A 21904-nucleotide genomic window follows, 5' to 3' on the forward strand; every position below is an offset into this window, starting at 1 on the left:
CCATTGAAAAGGAAGTAATTTTGTTCCACACATACGTTGAGAAGCATAGAAATTTCTTGGATGAGGAGTTGGTTGGCTCCGGCCTTGCACAGTATGTTCTTGGCGTGTTCTAAAGCTTCCTGGGTCGGGATAGAAGTAAATAAGCTGCATACGTCGAAGGACACTAATTTGGAGTTCGGAGGTACCGTTATAGTTTTTAGGCGTTCCGTCAAGTCCACAGAATTTTTGATAGCATACTTGGGGCTAAAATTTGACAATTGGCGGAAAATTGTATTGAGTTTGAAGGCATGATACAGTGTATCGAAACCATGGTCGACAATAAAGACCTCCCCTGCCACCCCTTCTTGTAATTTGTATATATAACCCTTCTCCTTGTATTTTCCTCACCTGAAGATGATACAGTGTATCGAAACCATGGTCGACAATAAAGTTTTAACTGTGGAAAATTGCAACGAAGTTTTCATTATGTCTCGATTCCACAATATCACGCCTGACTCTTCACAGTAACCCTCATAGTTCTTGAAATGTAATACATGCATTTCATCAATTATTTTAATTTAAATGCCCCCAACACCAAAGTGATGTTTTTGTAGCTATAGAAGGAAGAGCTTAGCAGTCCAAAGTTAAATGCAAATTTCAGCAGATTCTTGTCAGAAAAGCATTCCTGGACAGTTGGAGGGTCTCAAAGGAGGATTGCATTCGATATCACGGTCTTAAAATTGATATTTTGCTTCCATTTTCTGTAATTACCTTTCCTTTAGCAGTGTATTCTCCCTTGATTTAGACTTCTGTACTTGTCCCATGCAGAAGAATAAAAGAGGGGCTTCAGTGTATTTTGAAAATTTGTGTGGTATTTGTGAAATGATAATTTTTTTCTTTCATTGGGTGATTCTTCTGATGATCCAAAGAAACCGCACCTCTCGTCAACCCTTTCCACTCTGCCTGAGTCTGTCAGTGAGAAAGAATTGGAGGATCCATCTTCCAAAGAGGATAAGGACTCAGTTGATCTTAAGCGATCATATGAAATATGCCAAACTGCCTCTATGAAGTGTCCTGAACCTAGTCAGCTGGAGGATAAACTAATACCTCCCCCACCCTCCTTGTTAGGTGCTCAACAAAGTAATGATCCTGTTACACTTCCAAAATGTGTGTCTCCTGCTGGAAAATCATCAAGTGGATTAGGTTTGAAAGGGGAAGTTACACAGCCATCAGGAAGAAGCTCAGTGGAAGACAAATCTGTAAATCACATGGCGTCCACTTCTGAAGCATCTGGAAGAGAGGACAGGAGCTCTGGTCATTTGGCACCTAAACCACAGACATCCATGGGAAACAAGGTACTTTTTTTTCTGTTGAAGTTAGAAAATCATCATTTTTTGTTACTCTTCCTTGCTGCAACCCTTGAATCATATGCGGCCTAAAGGTGGTGAACGAGTAGTATTAATAGATGTTTAAAGTTTAATCATCTACATGTTGATTTATATTTACCTTGTGCTTGTCAAGCAGAAGTTCCACTTTATTTATTGAATAAAATATAATATATTGTAAAGATATTTGATTAGGAAACTTAAATAGAGAGAGAATGTGAAATAGATGGGGATAGCTTTGATGGAGGCTTACTCGATGATGAGATAGAAAGGACATTAATGTAATTGAAATCTGAAATGGCAGTGGGAGTGCATACCATTCCCATGAATTTATTTAATGGTTAGGAAAACATGGGAGGAAGAGTTTTTTTGGGCTAATTTATGGCATTAATAGGGAGGAATTTTGCTGGAAGATTTTGAATGATCAGTGATGATTTCCATCTTTAAAATAGGAAGGCAGCCATGCGTGAGGGCTATAGAAAAATAAGTTTGACAATGAAGAGGAAGGCAAATGATTGTTTTTGATCCTATATTAATGGCTAAGGCGGACTCTTTGGCTTTCAAGTTAGGAATCCCATTTCTATTCCTGGTCGGTTGGAATGGTTCAAAGTGAGGAATGGAATTTATATTCAAAGGTGTTTCTGGTAAGTCAGCATTGGAGTTGGCAATTTACACTTTGCCTATATTTTATGAAGTTTTTTCATCAGAGGACATTTTTAAAGCTGATTAAATCAGCATATTTTTACACTTTCAAAATGTGTGTCTCCTGCTGGCAAATCATCAAGTGGATCGGTTTTGAAAAGAATAATTACACAGCTACCAGGAAGAAGCTCAGTGGAAGACAAATCTGTAAATCACATGGCGTCCACTTCTGAAGCATCTGGAAGAGAGGACCGGAGCTCTGGTTTTTTGGCATTTAAACCACAGACATCCATGGGAAACAAGATACCTGCTGGAAAATCATCAAGTGGATTAGGTTTGAAAGTGGAACTTGCACAGCCACCAGGAAGAAGCTCAGTGGAAGACAAATCTGTAAATGACATGGCGTCCACTTCTGAAGCATCTGGAAGAGAGGACGGGAGGTCTGGTTTTTTGTCATCTAAACCACAGACATCCATGGGAAACAAGGTACTTGTAAGTTAAAGTTAGAAAATCATCATTTTTTGTCAGCCCTAGTGTCACTTGTGTATAGTAATAAGTCTAATCATATGAAATGCTGAATATTATTCTGAGATGAGGGTTTTAAATAAGTTGAAAATTTTCAGGTCATTGTTCATTTTCAGGGTAGACATTATTTAGGATCGTGGTTTACGTTAACCTTTTCTTCTCTCGTGGAATGAAAATGCTGGGAATTCGGATCCTATTCGTAGAAAAGAAAAAAGATTCAAAATAATTCTTTAAAATATGAGACATTCATAATTCATTTTTACCAGAAAAATATGGAGAGACTATTTTTTTAACCTACTCTTCAAATTTTTTGAAAATGCATCATTACATTATCATTACCAATTTTTAGCGAGCTCAGCTAATCTTAATAGAGTGATGCTTCTCAATATACGATGCAAAAGAGAACTATAGTGTTCATCTCTTTCTCTATCGCAGAATAAACCAATCAGGAATAGGGATTATATTTGGTAGAAAAAACTAATTATAATAATCAGTTTATTATTTATGATACATATCTAATTCTTTTTTCTATAAAACTGTCGAGATACATATGTTTTTACAGATTCTTCAAAATATTGCGATAATGTGACACATCATTATCATTATATAAATTTGTAGCACCTTAAACAACTGCCATATTAGGGTGATGCCTCTTAATGTGCTATGCAACAGTTTCCCATGTTTTAGCATTTCTCTTATTACACTAAATGATTGTTCCTTAGCAGTCGGACATAGTCACCTTCACAACTTCTTCCTGTGAAGTGCATTGTAACTCCATTAGCTAGCCTTCCTTTGGTTGTCAGCTCCCGGCTGTACTCCACCAGAAGCTCATCAATATCATTGGTATCTACCTCCAATCCCAGGAACTTGGCCTCAGTCAAAGTCTCGTTGATTACAGTCCCTATATCTGCTGTCTCAAATCCTTGAAAGTCATTTTGTCGACACTCTTCAGTCAAGTTTCTTCCAAGGTGAAGTGACAGTTTTGTTGATAATCCCTTCCGGTACTTTTTCTACCATCTTAAGGTAGTCAGGGATGTTGAAATGATATTTCCCAAACTCTCACAGATTAAGATGGTCCTTTCAGTCACCACATAACGATGCTCGAAAAGTGTTTTAGTGCTTTAGAGCTTCTTAAAGTTTGAAATAAACTGTTGGTCCTTGGGCTGAAGTAATGAAGTGGTGTTGGGAGAAAGATACTGGATATTGATGAATTTAAACTCTTCTAGGAGGTCATCTTGGTAGGCCAGATGGATAAGCAGGAGCATTGTCCATTACAAGCAAAACATGGAGTGGCAAATTCATCTGAAGCAAATACTTTTTCTCTAGGCCAACCACTTCATTGATCCAGTTGTTTAATAGGTCGCATATCACCCAAACCCTCTGGTTGGGCCTCAAAATCACATTTAGCCTGCTCTTTATGACTTTGCATTCTATAGTCCAGTAAGGTGAGGTTAAGGTCCAGGTAAATTGTATATGAATCTTGTATGACCGTGGAAGTACATACCATTCCCGTGGAACTAATTAATGGTTTAGGAAAACCTTATCCAGACAGTCTAAACATCTTCTGTGGGTTATTAATGAAGGGTTCATGAGAGGATATCCCTGAGAGTTTTTGTGGGCTAATTTGAGGCATTATAGAGGAGGAATTTTGCTGGTAGATTTTATCGGATCAGTGATAATTCCCACGTGGTAAAGGGGAAGGCAGCTATGCCTTAGGGATATAGAAAAATAAGTTTGATTTCTCTTTCAGCTAATGAGGTGTATAGAATCATCAATAAGAGAATGGCAAGATGGGAAAATGATTGTTGTTTCTGACCCTGTGTAAATGGCAAAGATAAATGCTTTGGCATTAAATATAAGGATCAATGTAAAATCCATCCCTGGTTGGTTGGAATGGTTTGAAGTGAGGAATGGAATTTATTTTCAAAGGTATATCTGGCGTGTCAGCTTTTGGGTTGATAACCCTGAGTATGCCTATATTTTGTGAAGAAACAGCAAAGAACATTTTTAATGCTTTTAATCCTTAGGCTTCAGTGATATTATCTGTTGAAGGATCCATGCTGCTTCGAGGAATCCAGGAAACTGTTTCGCCCCCAGTCCTGGAGGCATCTTCAGGTCAAAGTGATCTGTGTCACAATTTGGTGGCCATATATATACATATGGGAGACGCTGACTGGTTCGGAGTTCTCTGATTGGCTCTGTCTTGGCGGCGAATATGAATCAACCTTTTCCATGTGGAAGTCTGAATGTAGCCATCCTCACAGTTGAAATTGTTAAGATTTTTCATTATTTCTACTGCTTCTCATATGAATCTTGGAAAATAATGCCTCTTACTTGCCAGCTCAGCCGTTCCGTCGATACACGGTATGGTAGCATTTGTGGTTGGTTTTAATTTTCCAGGCTTCTCCTTGCTGTGTTTCTTGGCCAGAATCCCGTCTCCCTTCAACTCCATTTGAGTGACGAAAAGCAAATGGCGTATGCTACCATACTGTATGTCACCAAAAGGCCAAGGACATGGGCCCGACGTGAATCATACTGTCTGCGTGGGCCACGAGACCCTGACATTCATTACTAGCCCACAGGGCAATGGTCAATATTTGGCTCGCAGCGACGTCACTCCTTGAAGATGACTAACGGGTCCCGTACCTACGAAGGACGGTATATAAGGGCCCAATGCCTAAGGGGAGGCCAGTCTTGTATCTTGCCTCAAATAGGATCGTTGGTTAGGGCGTGCTACCAGTGCGACCAGCGGGTGACCGGCAAGACCAAGCAAGGGTTACTGAACGGCTGCGCCCCCGACTTATCCGGTGAAGTGTCCGCTGGATTTTTATATGTCATGCAAGGGTTTATTGTTCTTGTTGTATGTCGTGTGGGTCTCTTTACAATAAATGTATTTAAAGTAAGGTTGCCTTAATGAAATTAAGAATGCAAAGTAACTTTCCACTGTCCTTTATTAGCGTACAACGGGTTTCAACGCTCGTTGAAACCGGTTGTAGTAAGGTTGTGAAAGTAACTTTCCACTGTCCTTCATTAGCGTTGAAACCGGTTGTACGCTAATAAAGGAAAAAGGAGATGATTTATTTTGTACCTGATGATGACGCTTGAGCGTTGAAACAGGTTGTACGCTAATCAAGGACAGTGGAAAGTTACTTACTATTCTTAATTTCATTAAAAGAATTTTCACAAGGTTGAGCCAGGAACAATTGAATAAGGTTGCCTTCATACATTATCGACCTGACCTTCCCCATGTCCATATGTCCCTAGCAACATATTGGTGTCAGGTGTCCCGGTCTCTGTCAATGTCTGGTAGCACCAGAGAGAAAATAATAATAAGGAATACGGTATATATAAAATTAAGATTGCTCTTTCAGTAATTCGAGGACTGTTTTCCACTTCCTCAGAAATGGGTTTCCGCTAGAATGGTTCTCTCTGGCGTTGACCGCGTACCGCGACTTGAATCCAATAACAAAAACTCAAGGTCCTTTCCAATTGTAACCAATGATCTAGTCTCTTTTAGTGAATCTGATCCCCAAACACATAATAAATTTAATTTTAATCCATGTAGTTTGACTTAGCCTGATGGAGATTTTAATTTATTTGAAGCAAAATTAGATAGCATTAAAAGCAAAGCGACTGTAATTGTCGATCTGTTAGGACCCATTGAAGAGGGGTTCAGTGAGGATAAATTAGAAGCCTCAGTGCATGTCATGGACATTTCTGAAGGGAACACTGATGGCGAAATAAATGGAATCACTTGCGTTGGCGGGACAGATTATAGGGTTTCCTGTATGCCACAATTAAGGTATCTGTTTAGTGGGGCACCCGAGGGTCTTTAGTTCACACTAGACGTAGAAAGTGGTTGGATTGTAGTGGAAGAAGAGCGTTGTAGCAGGTTAGATGATGGGATTTCCTGTACGCTAGGTTTTGAAACCCAAAGAGCCACTACCTTAAGAGCAATTAAAGTACCTCCTCATTGAATCGTGGAAGTACAATTAAAATGTTCCAATCTATCAAGCAAAGAGATTTCAATTTTTGGAGGGGACCATGATGTATGTATTTTACCTATTCTAGCCTTCGTTTGTGATGATGGTACAAAAATTCCCATTATAGTATATAGTGGAGTCAAGCGATGTTGAATTATGGCCAGAATCGCCCAAGGGCGGTGAATTGATTTCCTTGTGTGAACTAAACACTGTGCATCCCAATACCGTCGAACCTTTGAAGAAACTTTTAAGTGAATTTGCTGACATATTTGTCCACGGGGACATTAAATTACGCCGTGCTGATGTTATTAAATACACCATTAATGTAGACCAGGCCAGCCCAATTAAAAGGGCGCCCTACCGCGTCCCACATGCCCAAAGAGAAAATTTAGATAAGGCAATTCAAGAAATGTTGGAACAAGGTGTCATCCCGCCTTCATCAAGTCCTTGGTCTGCTTCAATCATACTAGTAAAAAAGAAACCTGTGGAAGGAAAACTCTTGCAGTATAGACCATGCATTGATTATAGAGGCCTTAATAATGTGACGAAAAATGAAGTTTTTCCAATTGCCCAACATGGACGAGACCTTCGACCAATTAGGCGGAGCCCAATATTTCAGTTCTCTTGATTTATGCAGATATTGGCAGCGATATTGGCAAGTGGAAGTGGATGAGAATTGCAGAGAATACACCACCTTTAGCACTCCCACGGGGCACTATCAGTGCAACAGAATGAGCTTTGGTCTCTGTAACGCCCCCTCAACCTTTATGCATTTGATGACACAGGTAATGCAAATAATGGTTAATAAGGGATGCATTTTTTATTTAGATGACATACTACGGTATGATGCATCCTTGAATGATCACATCTCTGGCCTTGATTTTTTTGCAGATTGCAAAATGCCGGTCTTGAGCTGAAACCTGAAAAATGTAGTTTTTTTCAAAAACGAGTAAAATTCTAGTGCTATTAAGAGGTTTCCCATCCCAACTAACATCACACAGGTACAGTCTTTCTTAGGATTAGTTGGCTACTATCGCTAGTTCATCCCTTATTTCGCACGAAGTTCAGCGCCACTGACCCAATTGACGAGAAAAGGCATAGAATTTGCATGGCGGGAAGAACAGCAACAAGCCTTCGAGACGTTACGAGACCATCTTATTGAATTCCCTATGCTGCAATTTCCCGATCTTACTAAACAATTTATTCTGACCACAGATGCCTTGCCAATCGCAGTTGGTGGCATCGTGTCACAAGAATTCGAAGACAGCGAGCATATGGTAGCTTGCGCTAGTAAACAAGTGAACAAACAACCACAGGCGTATTCAGCGACAGAACTCGAGTGCTTAGGCATCATAGAAATGATCAAAAAACTCCACATTTATCTTCTTGGCAGTCATTTTATTTTATATACAGATCATAGGCCCATGCGCTTGTTGCTTTCTGTTGCTGAACCTAAACCACGGCTCGCTTGGTGGATTATAAAATTAAATTAATACAATTTTACGGTGAAGTATAGGCCAGGGAAGGATATTGCACATGCTGATACCCTTTCCCTCATTCCCCCACCGATTGTGTCCATAATTCATTATAGCGAAGGGTATGAACCTTTGTGGGATAAAAGGCATATCGCGCAAGAGCAGAAAATGTGTCCCAACTTGCAGCCTCTTCTAGAGCTCGCTCGAAAAAATGACCCACGTTTATTTTTTTGATGATGATGAGGTGCTATATGGGGTTGAAACCAAGACTCCGGACCCTAGCTTTACCATCTGCGCACCTACCTCTATGAGAGCTCACATACTGCAACATTGTCATAATAATCCCTTAGCAGGCCATTTAGGGATAGGTAAAACCATAGAAATTGTCGCACGACAATTCAATGGAGCAGGACTATATACTGCTACCCGGGAATATGTGGAAAGTTGTATTCAATGCAAGAAAAGAAAGGGCTTAAAAAATCCCATCCCCCTTCAACCTGTCATCGAGACCGCCCTTCCGTTTGAGAAAATTGCCTTGGACATTATGGGTCCCCTGAGATGTTCCCGACGAGGAAACCATTACATTTTATCTTGCCAAGACCAGTTCACAAGATATCCTGAAGCATCTGTGATTTCCGATCAATCTGCGGTAACTGTAGCCAGTGTTTTTACAGAAAACGTAATCTGGAGGCACGGGGTACCTAGGTATTTATTAATGGACTGGGGATCTAATTTCACTTCCCAGCTCATGCACAGAATTTGCTCCTTACTGGATATTAGGACAATTTTTACCTCCCCCTCTAACCCGGCGGCCAATGGTAGATTAGAAAGGGCACACCAATCCTTTTCAGTGGTCATGTCACATTATTATGTCTCATAAGACCACCTAGATTGGGATGACCACCTAAATTTTGCGCTATTTTGTTACAGGAATAGTAAGCATAGGACTACAGGGTATAGCCCGGCCTACCTTGTTTATGGGAGAGAATTAACCATGCCGTGGGACGACGTTTTGACTCCGACCCGGCCCTCCTTCTCAGAGGAAACGCCGTGTGATCATGTTGTACAGCATAGGCTACAAATCGCCTACTCGCGTTGAATATAATGCTCAAAATACTGAGAATGAGCATAACAGGTATAATCGCAATTTAATGTTACCCAGTATAAATGTTGGGGAATTGGTATTGCTACGAAACATGGCGCTATCTCAAGGGCATGCTAGGAAACTCGTCTCCCGATGGGTGGCACGGTATATGGTCATTAAAGTGAGCTCTGTGACATTTGACATTGAAAATATACAAGACGGTCATAAATTCACAAGGCACCACAAAAACTTGCTCCCCTAACCCCCTGATCCTGAGTACGTTCCTCCCTTTGTTGTGTCTAATGAGAACCAAGACGTTTCTCACAAACATACCCAGAAGTATGAAATCAACTCCAACGGAAATCTGTCACGAAACATAGAAAACACATTAGATGGTAAATGTTTGCCTTCAGAACAGGAGGGCACGTCCTCAGCTGCTGGACCCCAATATGATCTCAGACCCTTACCGGGCAGGAAAAATAGGTAATTCTATTATGCATTTTTAGCATTGCCCGAACCATATCTGCTGGAACCATCCAGAAGATCATGGATATATTTTGAAGCCTGCTGCTGTCACTCGAGGAGGGAAAATCAGTTCCCGAGGACCACCAACACCAGGCAGGGGATTAAAACCTTCCTGCCTCGGAGCCCTTTTCTCTCCACCCAGAGCGACCCCCTTTTCTCGGTTTGGGAGGAAACCCCCCCCCCCCCACCCTACGCAGTGCCCATTCACGCCAGGAAGCGGGTTACCACTCGTGGAAGAAGAAGTTTTCTCGCCAAACAACCCCCGCTACTGCCCATCAAAGACTGGCTTTGGGTGCTTAGTGTATGACCTTTTCCCCAACAATTTATCAGTCCCTTATACACCTCAACCCATAGCATCGCCCCCCAAAGACCCTCGTACCAGACTCCATCTGTTACAACCCCCAAGGAATATTGTCCAGTTGAAAGTTATTCCTTCATTCTGGAAAGCCGCAATTGCCAAGTTTACCCCAGGTCTCTCTTTGCCGAAAACCATTTCTGCTAAAAGGAGGCATGATCAAAAACGCCGAGCACTTAACAAAGCACGGAAGAGGAAATACCAGGGGAACATCTTCTTTTGAGTGCATACTCAGCGTGTATGTATAGGCATAGTTACATTATTGTGTGTTAGACCCAGACGCTGCATGGCACCATGTGTATGGTAAAATATGTTAGTGATGAATTGTTCGAAATATTGTATATGTGAATACGGTTCTTTTAGAGACAATAGAAGGCCTTGGATATGGGCTCCCGACAATGGATCGGCTGTGTGTACTGCTATCAGTGAACTCAGTGAGAGCTGGACTGTTATTTGTACCAAGTAAACAGCTTCACCTTGCTACCGGAGAATGGATTGTGCACATCAACCTACACGTTCCACAACTGTATGAAGCCGCCAGTGCAGTGGAGGCTTCTACTGAATTGGGAGGGATTTCTTCTGAATACAAACGAAGGTTGAAGCACGAAATTTCCCTTTTGTCGAAGAAAATTTACAGGTTAAGATTAAAATTTCCCTTTTGTGGAAGAAAATTTATGGGCTAAGATTTTCTGAAAATAACCCATGCATTTATAGAGGTTTATTTGATGTTTTAGGTTATGGATTGCATTACTTAATGGGTACAGCCACCGATGATCAAACTAAATCGCTGTCTAAGCAGATTTCTAGAATGGCCAGCAAAACTGAACGTTCCCTCAATGCCAGATATACCTTTCTCTCTAATACCTCAGCCACATACAGAGACACGATATCATGTTAACGTAAACCTTAAAAGCTTCTCAAGCCCTTAAATCATCTTCTGAACAAAATAATAATGCCCTTGCTCACACTATGACACAAATAAACTCAGCCAATAAATTATTCAGCCTTCTGCTCATCACCTTCCTCGCAATTTCACGTCTCATTCGTGAAATCCATGATGATGGATATATGGGGTGGATGAATCCCCGATGGATGAATATCGGGGAGTTGGCTGAGATTGGTAAATTAATCCCGTCCAATCTCCTTCCTAAATGTCTGAGGGACAGTGTAGAGACGTAACCAAGAGACTGCCGTTGTACTTATCTTTCATTGGGTTCCGTAGCAGGGGTGAAGGGCCAGGAAGCCTTGAACTCTTGGTCATACTGCCATTGGTTCAGAAAGGGATAAGCTTTAATGTTGTCAAAGCCCAACCGTTCCCGACACGTGAAAATGGCTCACAGTAGCCATAATAATGCATCCCGACTCAACTTACTTAGGTGTGCCCGCAAATCGTGATCAATTTGTTGGTCTACCGGCTGGATACTCTTTGCAGTGTACGAACGGCAATACCCTGATCTGTCCTCCCACCTATCCTATCCTTACCCCTAGCGCCAACTCATGCAATATCACGGTGTTTCTCGGTGTCACCACTAAAAGAAAGCAACATTGTCAACTTAAGCTAGCAGCTCCTCCTTTTGCTGTGTACGTGAAAGGCGAGCGCCCCGGCAAATGGTACCATAGTGTAAGCAAGGTTACTAAGTTAACTGTCCAATGTCTTGATAAATATAACGTTCTTAATATCTCAGGGCAAGGGACCATTATACTGGCATGCAGGTGTTCAGCAAACGATGACACTCATTACTCTCCCCCCCCTGTGTCAGTAACATTCACACAAAACTCTTCACCTGCAATCCATGTGCCTACGTTTCCTGTTTTATAGATGTAGGTACCCTTGTTCCCTCTTTTTGTAAAAATATCTGTATTTGCACCCCAGCAAGTGGTTCTGTCCTTATTGTATGTTATATTTTTTTTGAATTCATGTTCATTGGTCTGTATTGTGTTCTGTATATTATCATGTATAATGATTAGTATTGCCATGTCCCTTTGAAAACCGGGGTGATGTCGCAAGGACATGGGCCGTATGTGCATCATCCTGCCTGCGCAGGCCACAAGAACCTGGCACTCAATATCTCCCCCCAGGGCAGTGATCAATGTTTGGCTCGCAGCGACATCACTCCTTGAGGATGACTAACGGGTCCCGTACCTGCTAAGGACGGTATATAAGGGCCCCATTCCTAAAGGGAGGCCAGTCTTGTGTCTTGCCTCGAATTGGATCGTTGGTTACTGCGTCCTACCAGTGTGACCTGCCAGCAACCATGAAGGGGATCGTTAGCTAGGGCATGCGACCAGCCGGCGACCGGCAAGACCAAGCACGGGTTACTGATCAGCTGCACGCCTGACTTATCCCGTGAAATATCCGCTGGATTTTTATGTGTCATGCAAGGGTTTATTGTTCTTGTTGTATGTCGTGTGGGTCTCTAGACAATAAATGTATTTAAAGTAAGGTCGCTTTCATACATTATCGACACGACCTTCCCCACCTATGTCCCTCGCGACAGTGTAACAAGTAGGTTCTCCACAGCAAGGAAAATCCTTGACATCATCTCTTAGCAGGAGGACTGAATCCCCATTCTCATGCACAAATGCGTATATGAGATCAAGTGCACATGTGGGAAGTCCTATATTGGCCAAATAGGGAGGTCCATTGGATGCAAGACCAAGGAGCACCAAAGGGCCACAGACAGTAAACAGTTCCGACTCTCAGCAATTGCCGAATGTGTGTGATCGGAACCCAGACACAACATTAAGTTCATTCAAACTAAAGTGCTGGCTAGGGAGAGGTTTGATTTTCCGAGACTCATAAGAGAAGCGGTAAAAATAATGAAGAATCCCAACAATTCCAACGGTGAGGACGGCTACACCCTGACTTCCACATAGAGAAGGGTGATTCCTAATCACCACCAAGAAGGAGCCAATCAGAGAACTCCAGGCAAGTCAGCGTCTCCTATTATTTACGAGTATAGAAGCCAAATCATGATGCAGATCACTTCGACCTGAAGATGTCTCCAGGACTGGGGGAGAAACAGTTGTCCATCAACACGATTGTAATTCCTGGAAGCAGCATGAATCCTTCATATTTAGTGCTGATAAATCAGCATATTTTTACCCAGTCTTCACAGAAAAGTTTTAAGTATTTAAAAATTAGCAGTGCTCAGGTAAATAAAATGCAAATAGTGCATAACTGTAATTGCCAATGGCTCGGAAAATGTCTTCATGTTTGGTATCTGTAAATAGTTAAATCCTTACAACTTCAAAAATGTTAAAATATTGTTGGTGGAATACACAGAAAATAAAAGACTTGAAATATCAGGAACCTTTCAGCCCTATTGTTAGAGTAAGATGAGAAGTTTAGCTGTTTTCTCAGTGTGGTAATGTATAAGAAAAATTGTCTCATCATCATGGAGTTAGGTCCCATAGGAGTTGATTCCGTTTTATGTGTATAGGTTCCTTGTTTATATCTTTGGAGAAAATCTGTATTATCTTCAGGCTTATTTTGTTTTCTCTATCTGTGATGCATGCTGCTTGCTTTTTTTTCAGAATAAAGGAAAGAAAAGTAAAGTTCCTCCTGAAAAGGAAGAGTACTCGTCATCTAACTCTTCTGATTCTGAGAGTTCTGAGGATTCTGATTTGCTGTCAGATGATGATTTAATGAAAGGGGAAAAGGTGAGCAAAATTTTCAGCTTCAGTTTGTAGAGTATTAATTACATGTTGAGTGGAACCATGTAAGACAAGCATAATTTGTTCTGCAATATTTCTCTTAAAGCAAAGCACGCCTTCATTGAAACATTTATTGCACATAAATTAATGTAAAATACCTTTATGAGTTCCCTGCCAGAAAAAATGAATAATGAGCAAAATGTTTTTAAGAAAATTATGTATCCATTGTTTAGAATCCTGGGTCTTGCTCATATTTTCTTTTATTGTAGAATGAACTGATCTGGAATGTGCACTCTATTTGTGTAAACAAAAAAAGAAATTAAATAATTAGCTTATTATTTCTCTTATTATATTACTATTTGTCATATTTTATTATCTTTTACAAGAAATCATCCTGGAGACATTTGTTTTCGCTGACACATTTTGTATTGCATATTGTGATGTAACAGTTTCCCATGAAATCCACAACACGTCAAGAGTTAAAGACATCAAGAGTTGATGCCTTGCAAATATTCTTTTGTATTCAAACTTGCAGCTTTTGAACTAATGTTGTTCTCGTATGTACAGAACATTTCTCTTCCTGAATCTCTTGCTGCATTATGATTTCCTAGAAAAATTAGCAATGTTCATACCTATATCTAATTTTTGTAAGTTTAAATGCAGTGCTGTATTTCAATATTATCTCTTTAGATCTCCTGAGGCTGATCAAATTAAACTTTATGTTTCTGTTCTTATTTTGATAGTGCTGAAAGTTGTATCAAAGTCAAACATTTTCTATGCGTTTAGGATATGACACTCTCATAGAGCTTATGCTCGAGTTCCTGCAGACTGAGTTTATCTGAGTGATGGAAAATGGAAATATAGATATTTTAGGTTAATGTGAGGTGAGATGGAAGGATAGAAGAGATTAGAATAATATACAGTGGCAGGGATGAGAGCCAATGAGAGGTTGCCATAATATTGAATAATGAGGGAGGAAGAAACTTAGTCAACATAGAACAATCAACGGATAGAATATTACTTGGAGAGATAAAAGCAGAGCTGACGAACTTGGTCACTGTTCAGGTACACATTCTACCTAGAAATCATGAGGAGGAAGAAGTAGATAGGATATACCATTAGTTAGAGGACATAATCGCTTGTGTTCCAGCGGGGAAACATTTGATGGTGTTGGAGGATTGGAATCTGAAGATAGGCAAAGGGAGAGATGTTGATGAGGTGGGGGACTATGGTTTAGGCTTAAGGAATGACGGCGGGGAGAAAGCAACTGAGTTCTGCAGGAGATAGGTGTTAGTCATTACCAACACCTTGTTTTAGACATCCCCGGAGGCATAGGTATACATGGAAAAAATACATTTTATGTATATTTCTGATGTAATGAGGTAATTTGTGAGGTTAAAGATGAATGAGAAAATGATAAGGTCAACTAATCTTTATGTTTCTAACAAGCGTAATCTTTTTTCGAGATATGTACGAGTGTGATCCCAAAAGTACCTCACCCAAGTAAGTAAACACAAAAGTTATGGAAAAAAATGTATTTATTTTTCAATATAATCTCCTTTCAGCTCCTTGTACTTTTCCTGTGGTGAAGTGGGGGACTTGTACTGGTGATGAGGTGGGGGACTATGGTTTAGGCTTAAGAAATGACTGCGGAGAGAAAGCAATTGAGTTCTGCCGGAGACAGGGGTTAGTCATTACCAACACCTGGTTTAGACATCACCGGAGGCATAGGTATACATGGAAAATGCCAGGTGACTCAGAAAGGTATCATTTAGATCATATTCTGGTTAGGCTCAAGTTTAGGAGCAGTATGATCAAATCGCACGGCTTCCTGGGAGCCAATGCCGACTTTGACCACAATTTGGTTGCCATGAAGTTTAGCATCCATTTCAAAAAGATAAGGCAGGGGTAAATAAATTGAATGCAGAAGTATTAAATGGATTGACAAGGAAGGAGTAACAGCTGGCTGTAGAGAAAATCATAGATGAGGGTAAAGCGCTGAGTACTATTGAAGAAAAATGGGAATACATAAAAAAAAAGAGCGATATCAAAAACTGCAAATGAAACCATAGGAACCTTTAATGGGAAAAGGAAACCGTGGTTCATGGATGAGATGAATGCAAAGATGGATAAGAGAAGAAAATGGAAGAGGGTAAACACAGAATTTGGCAGAAGGAATTACAAAGAGTTAAATATCAAATTGAGACGGGCACCAAATAATGGAAAACAAGCATGGTAGAAGATGCAGTGCGAGGATATGGAAAGTTTGCAGAGGAAGGATGAAATTAAAGCACTCTACAGCAAGGTTAAATCACTATCGGGAAGTAAGAAGGGAAGATGTATGCTAACAGTTAAGTGGGTAAGGGAAAAGGTGGGTAAGATAATAGTTGAGACAGGAAAGATCCAAGAGAGATACACAACATTCCTGCGGAACCACTGAAATGTTTAGGAAAATTTGGGAGGAAGAGGCTATATAGGCTGATTCGTAGTATCTATGAGGAAGGAATCTGGCCAGAAGACTCTGTGAGATCAGTGTTAGTTCCTATTCCAAAAGAGGTAAAGGCTACATCATGTGAGGACTACCAGACAATAAGTTTGATATCCAATGCAGCTAAAGTTGCTCTCAAGATTATCAACAAAAGGATAGAGAGTAGGGCAAATGATTACTTAAGGGATGATCAGTTTGGGTTTAGGAAGGGAAGAGGCACTCAGGATGCTATTGTGGTAATGAGGTGACTAATCAAGAGGAATATAGAATACAATCAGGACATCTTAGCCTGTTCCGTAGATTTTGAAAAGGCATTTGATAGAGTAAATTGAGAAAAAGTCTTGAGTATATTGAAGAAAATAGCAATAGATTGGAGGGACAGGAGGCTAATCTGCAATATGTGCTTGTCTCAGACTGCTCAAGTGCGAGTGGGGAACGGGGTGTCCAGATGGGCTGTGTTAGGAAGAGGTGTGAGGCCGGGGTGCCCATTGTTACCGGTGCTGTTCAATGTTTATTTGGAGGAAATGATTAAAGAGAGGCATGGGATGAACTGGAGGTAGGAACGAAAGTTGTAAATCGTAAAATCAGTTGGGCATGCTGATGACCATGCTTTTTTGTTTGTCAGTCAGCCAAGGGGTTGCAAGCATTACTTAGTGAATTGGAAATTCAGTATGACAGATATGGGATGAGATTCCACATTAATAAAGTAAAGGTTATGCGATTTTCTAGAAAGATAAAGGATAAGCTAAACATTAAAACAGGAGGGCACTAACTGGAGCAATTAGAACAGTTTATGTATCTCTGAAGTGTTCTGGATCAAAATGGTCAAGGTAATAGGGAATAATGTCTGGGGGGAATTACGTTAAAGGGGACAACTTGAATATCAAGGAATAAATAAATATGTTTTCATAAAAATATAAGGTCACCTTACTTTTTTAACACACCTCGTATAACCTGTAATAATAATCATTTATAGAAAAGATGGCCACGCTGAAGTTAAATGTAGTTGTTGACACCTCTCTGAGGAACACATCTGGGAAAGATTACCTTTTGTCTGATTCCTGCCCTTCAACCTAACTGGCTTGGGTTATACTACCAGAAGCAGTTATCATCATTGCTCACATCAGCACAGCTCTCAGAGTCATCAAAATGCACCAGGCAATCCACCATATTAAGGTTTTAGCCCATGTGAAGAAATGTATGCTTTACACTATTAAAATACTGTAGAATGTGCAAAGTTAAGTTTTAGTGATATTATACTTGTCACTGATGGTTTATTTGATGGTGAATTTTGAGAGTATCCTCTTAGGGAATGATAGATAAAAAGAATCTCTTTAGGTGTGTTTGAGTATGTTACTAGAGTATTTTAAATATTATGAGGTATAATTGCTAAATAAATAACTTTAATGAGTATTCTAATCAAATTCATGGTCCTTAATTTCAGGTAAATGTTAGGGAAAAAGAGAGATATGCTGAATATGAAACAATGATGAACACTAATGGTGTCAAGAAATATGAATGCCCCGAGTGTGGGAAAAAATATCAAGATGTCAGGAAATTCAGGGAGCACATTGATGCTCACAAGTATGGAAAACGTTTTAAATGTGAGACATGTGGAAAACTCTTCAGCAATAAGAGTAATTTGAAATCGCACCTTGATGTTCACATTCAGACACGACAGTCAGTTTGTGACGTATGTGGGAAGACATTTAAGACGAATAATCATTTAGTCGCCCACAAGAGGACCCACGGTGAGAGGAAAATTGTTTGTGAAGTGTGTGGGAAGAAATTCATCACAGCGGGTCATTTGAAGAGGCATCAGGAGATTTCTCACAACAAAGAAAAAATCCATCCTTGTGAGCATTGTGGGAAACTTTTTGCAAATGTCATGTATCTGAAGAGACACATTATTCTTCACAGCAAGAAAAAAGAGAAACGGCATAGTTGCAGTGAGTGTGATTTTAAAAGTTACTCCCCAGCGAATGTTAGAATGCATTATATGAGGGTGCACTCCGGTGAACGTCCTTTTAAGTGCACCTTGTGTGAGAAGGGCTTCGTATCAAAAGTAAGCTTGGAAACACACATGAACACGCATACGAGAGAGAAGAATTATAAATGTGACATATGTGAGGCTGTGTTTACTAATATGTCATCTCTTGATAGGCACAAGAAAAGCCATTCAGGGAGGAAGGATTACAAGTGTGATATTTGTGGGAAGGATTACACTCAAAGCCACAATTTGAAGAACCACAAAAAGAAGCATGAACGTGCTTCCATGAAATGAGTCATGTGAAAAACATTATTTATAATTATGAACATTCATTATTATCGTAAAATTAAATGTGATGCTTATAAGTTAACAAAGAATACACACAGAGCAATAATTGGTTTATTCATGTTGCTCATTAGAACTTTTAATTTTTGTTTCAAAAATATCTTGCCAATTTTAGTATGGTTTGTATACATATTCATTCATTTTATCATAAAAGTTCCCTGTAAAGGGTAATGGTAAAATAATGGAATAAATGAATGAAATGAAAAGTCAAATATTGATAATTTCATAAATTTCTTCAAAGAGGGATTTTTTTTTCTTTCTTTTCTTTTAAAATTATCTAGGTATAAATATCGTCCTTCCTATTAAAATCTTAGGTAGACATTCTCATGTGTTATCTTCATTTATACTTATATATATATATATATATATATATATATATATATATATATATATATATATATATATATATATATATATATATATATATCAGAGTGTTATATATGTAAAAAAGAATACGGCAAATTTTATTAGGAACAATAGCTTTCATACACATGAAACCAGGGGATGTAAGGACATTCATGTCAAAATAACAAACCTCTCACTGGCATCCAGAGGGCCCCGGAGGTCATGTGTTCAAAATTGTACAATAACTTACCCGCAGATATTAAAAATATAGAAAATTTACATCTTTTAAAAAAACCGTATTAGCATACTTAATAGAGAAGTGTTTTTACAGTGTAAATGAGTATCTGAGCTGTGGGTTATAGCATTTCTTTTGTGATATTGTCATCTCTTTTTTTGTGAAATTGTTTTCTTTTCTATGACGTGCTCTATATACATGTATAATGATTGTATCATGATATATTGTGTCCTCTGGGCAAATATATAAAATAAAAAATAAAATAAAAATAAATGGGGTCCCCGTTACCACCACTACTTGATGGCCTGTACACGAATGAATTTGAAAGGAAAATATTCAGCAGCCCCTCAATTTTTACGAAGAATATTCACTGTTGGTTTCTTTACGTAGACGATATTTTTGCTATATGGGCAGACACTGTAAGACAGTCAGAAAATTTTATGAATTACCTAAATTCCCAATGCAAAAATATCAGTTTCACTTGTGAGAAAGAACAAAATAATAAACTAAACTTTCTATATATCACAGTGTTGAGAAAGGGATGGGGCTTTGAATTTTCAATTTTCCGGCAAAGTACCACCAAAGACCACATCATCCCCTTCAACTCCTGCCATCAGATATCTCACAAGCTTTACGCTTTTCATTTCCTACTAAACATAGAGTCACTTGTAAGGACTTGAGTGCTATATATTAGGGCGATTCGAAAAGTAAGCTCCCTTATTTTTTTTCATGAAAAATCAAATTTATTCTCAACTTTGCGTGCATCGCTGGAAAGGATGATCATTAAGCTATATTTCTGCATAGTGGCCTTGATAGTCAATCACTTTATGCATCCTTGTAAGCAGCTTTATATTACCGGCATCGTACCTTTCTCCCCCCACGTCGTGAAACCAACTGACGACTGCTTCTCCTATATAAATTCATCACTATTTAGTGGAAGTGTACGGTAATAAGTGTATGGGCATGAAAAACGAGCGGAAGTGGTGCTGGGAGTTTTTTGATGGCCGGGAAAACGTCCATGATAAGCAGCGGTCGGGGCAGCCGAGTTTGCCGGAATCAATGGTGGCTCCAATTGACAAAATGGTGGGCAATAACCGGAGAATTACCCTTCATGAGATAAAGAAAGGCCTTAATGAAGAGAGTGAATACTTCTCCTTGCAGGATATTGTGTTGGAGGTCCTCTGTTACAACATGGTGTCTTACCAAAGGAATGTGTTTGCATCATGACAATGCACATCCACATGTGTCGTCTCGAACGACCACCCTACTCAATGAATTCGGCTGGGATATCATTGAGCACCCTCCTTACAGTCCGGACATTGCCCCCATCAACTACCACTTGTTTCCCCGCTCTTAATACATACCTTGTGGGACAGAAATTAAAGTCAGAAGAGGAAGTGCAAGAAGCAGTCATCAGTTGGCTTTGTGATGCGATGGGAGAAAGGTACATTGCCAGTATTAAAAAGCTGCTTACAAGGATGCAAAAAGTGAATGATTGTCAAGTTGACTGTGTAGAAAAATAGCTAAATGCTCAGCCTTTCCTATGATGTACACAAAGTTAAGAATAAATTTAATTTTTCATGAAAAAAAATATGAGACATTTTTCAAATTGCCCTCGTATTATATGCATCTCGAAGATATGTCTCAAGAATGTAAATAATAATTTAAATAGGGATGTGAGATAGTGCTGACAAACACAAGGAAAAGATAAAAATGAAACTCAAACATATTCAAAATTTTCAGTGGCTATATAAATCCCCTCCCATTGACTACAACCTTGATGTGGTTGAAGGGCTTGTGCGTTTCAATGTCCCCTAGGACTATTTGGGCGGGAGCAATGATAATTGCCCTAGGTAGGGTCACCAATGCCAGATAGTTTGAAGGTTAGGAGCCAGATGAAAGATAGTATAAGCAGTGTGGCAGCTGCGATGGCATCTGATCTCAGTGGGGTAGCCATTGAGAGATGGCTACTGTGAATTGGTAATTCAGTGCAATAAATATGGGATGTGAATAAATTCAAATAAAACAAAGATTATGTGGTTTTCAAGAAGGATTAAGGTTAACATTAAAATAGAAGGGCAAAAACTAGAAAAGATGGAATAGTTTTGGTATCTCAGGAGTGTTTTGTACCAAAATGGTCCATAAGCAGTAGGCATGTGAGAAGAATTGCACTAGGCTCTCACGAGGAGGGAATTGATGAGAGGAACGTTTAGCAAGGATCTTAAGGAAAGACTTGTGAAAACTGATATGGAGCGTTGTTATGTATGGCGAGGAAACATGGTCACTAAAACAGGATGATAGACATAGATTGAAGGATTTTGAAATTTGGGTGTTGAGGTGTAATGGATGGAAAGGAAAACAAATGAAGAAATGCTAGGTATGGGGGTGTGGAGAGGTGATTTTTGGGAGAAATCATAAGGAGGCAGGAAAAATGGATGAAGGGCATACTGATCGGCAGGGGGATGTTGAAGACTGTGATACAGGGGTTTTATGGGTTTAATGTTAGGCAAACTGCGAAGGAGCAGGAGTCAGGTAGGGATGTTGGAAGGGAGGAAAGAAGTACCCAGAACTAAACAGGGTTTATTGTGGAGAAGGTTGTTGGATTGTGTTTTGTTAGGAGACAGGGGGAATGTCGCCACACGGTTTGGTAGTTATCGTCCATGCTTAACCTACCTTGACCTGTAGATTACTTAAAATAACAATAATTGCCGGAATTGAAGATACGAGATTTAAAACTTAAACAAAAAGAAAATAGAAATTTTGCAGATATCGTACTTCGTAACCATTTCGTACGCATGTTTTACTACATTCTGCTTCTAAACATATGACATCTTGAAAAAATTATAATCATTTACCAGGAGGCATAAAAAAATCAGATGTTTAAATCTAGG

The 21904-nt window shown here is 39.6% G+C and overlaps 2 protein-coding genes across 4 annotated transcripts in view; both read left to right on the plus strand.

The window, feature by feature from the left end:
• Positions 1–1865, plus strand: part of LOC139694844 (serine-rich adhesin for platelets-like) — a 48695-nt gene extending 46830 nt beyond the window's left edge. For all 3 annotated transcript variants that reach the window (XM_071593366.1, XM_071593368.1, XM_071593369.1), the window contains 2 exons: positions 909–1334; positions 1817–1865. In XM_071593366.1, coding sequence (XP_071449467.1) covers positions 909–1334; positions 1817–1834 — 444 coding nt within the window. In that variant the 3' untranslated portion in view covers positions 1835–1865. The remainder of the gene's footprint in view (positions 1–908; positions 1335–1816) is intronic.
• A 250-nt stretch (positions 1866–2115) lies between these two features.
• Positions 2116–21904, plus strand: part of LOC139694847 (zinc finger protein 91-like) — a 55453-nt gene continuing 35664 nt past the window's right edge. Inside the window, exons 1-3 of the mRNA XM_071593372.1 lie at positions 2116–2492; positions 13491–13616; positions 17543–18379. Coding sequence (XP_071449473.1) covers positions 2223–2492; positions 13491–13616; positions 17543–18379 — 1233 coding nt within the window. The 5' untranslated portion in view covers positions 2116–2222. The remainder of the gene's footprint in view (positions 2493–13490; positions 13617–17542; positions 18380–21904) is intronic.

This window comes from Hetaerina americana, unplaced genomic scaffold, assembly GCF_022747635.1.
Source record: "Hetaerina americana unplaced genomic scaffold, ioHetAmer1.1.p SCAF_57, whole genome shotgun sequence".
Taxonomy (NCBI): domain Eukaryota; kingdom Metazoa; phylum Arthropoda; class Insecta; order Odonata; family Calopterygidae; genus Hetaerina; species Hetaerina americana.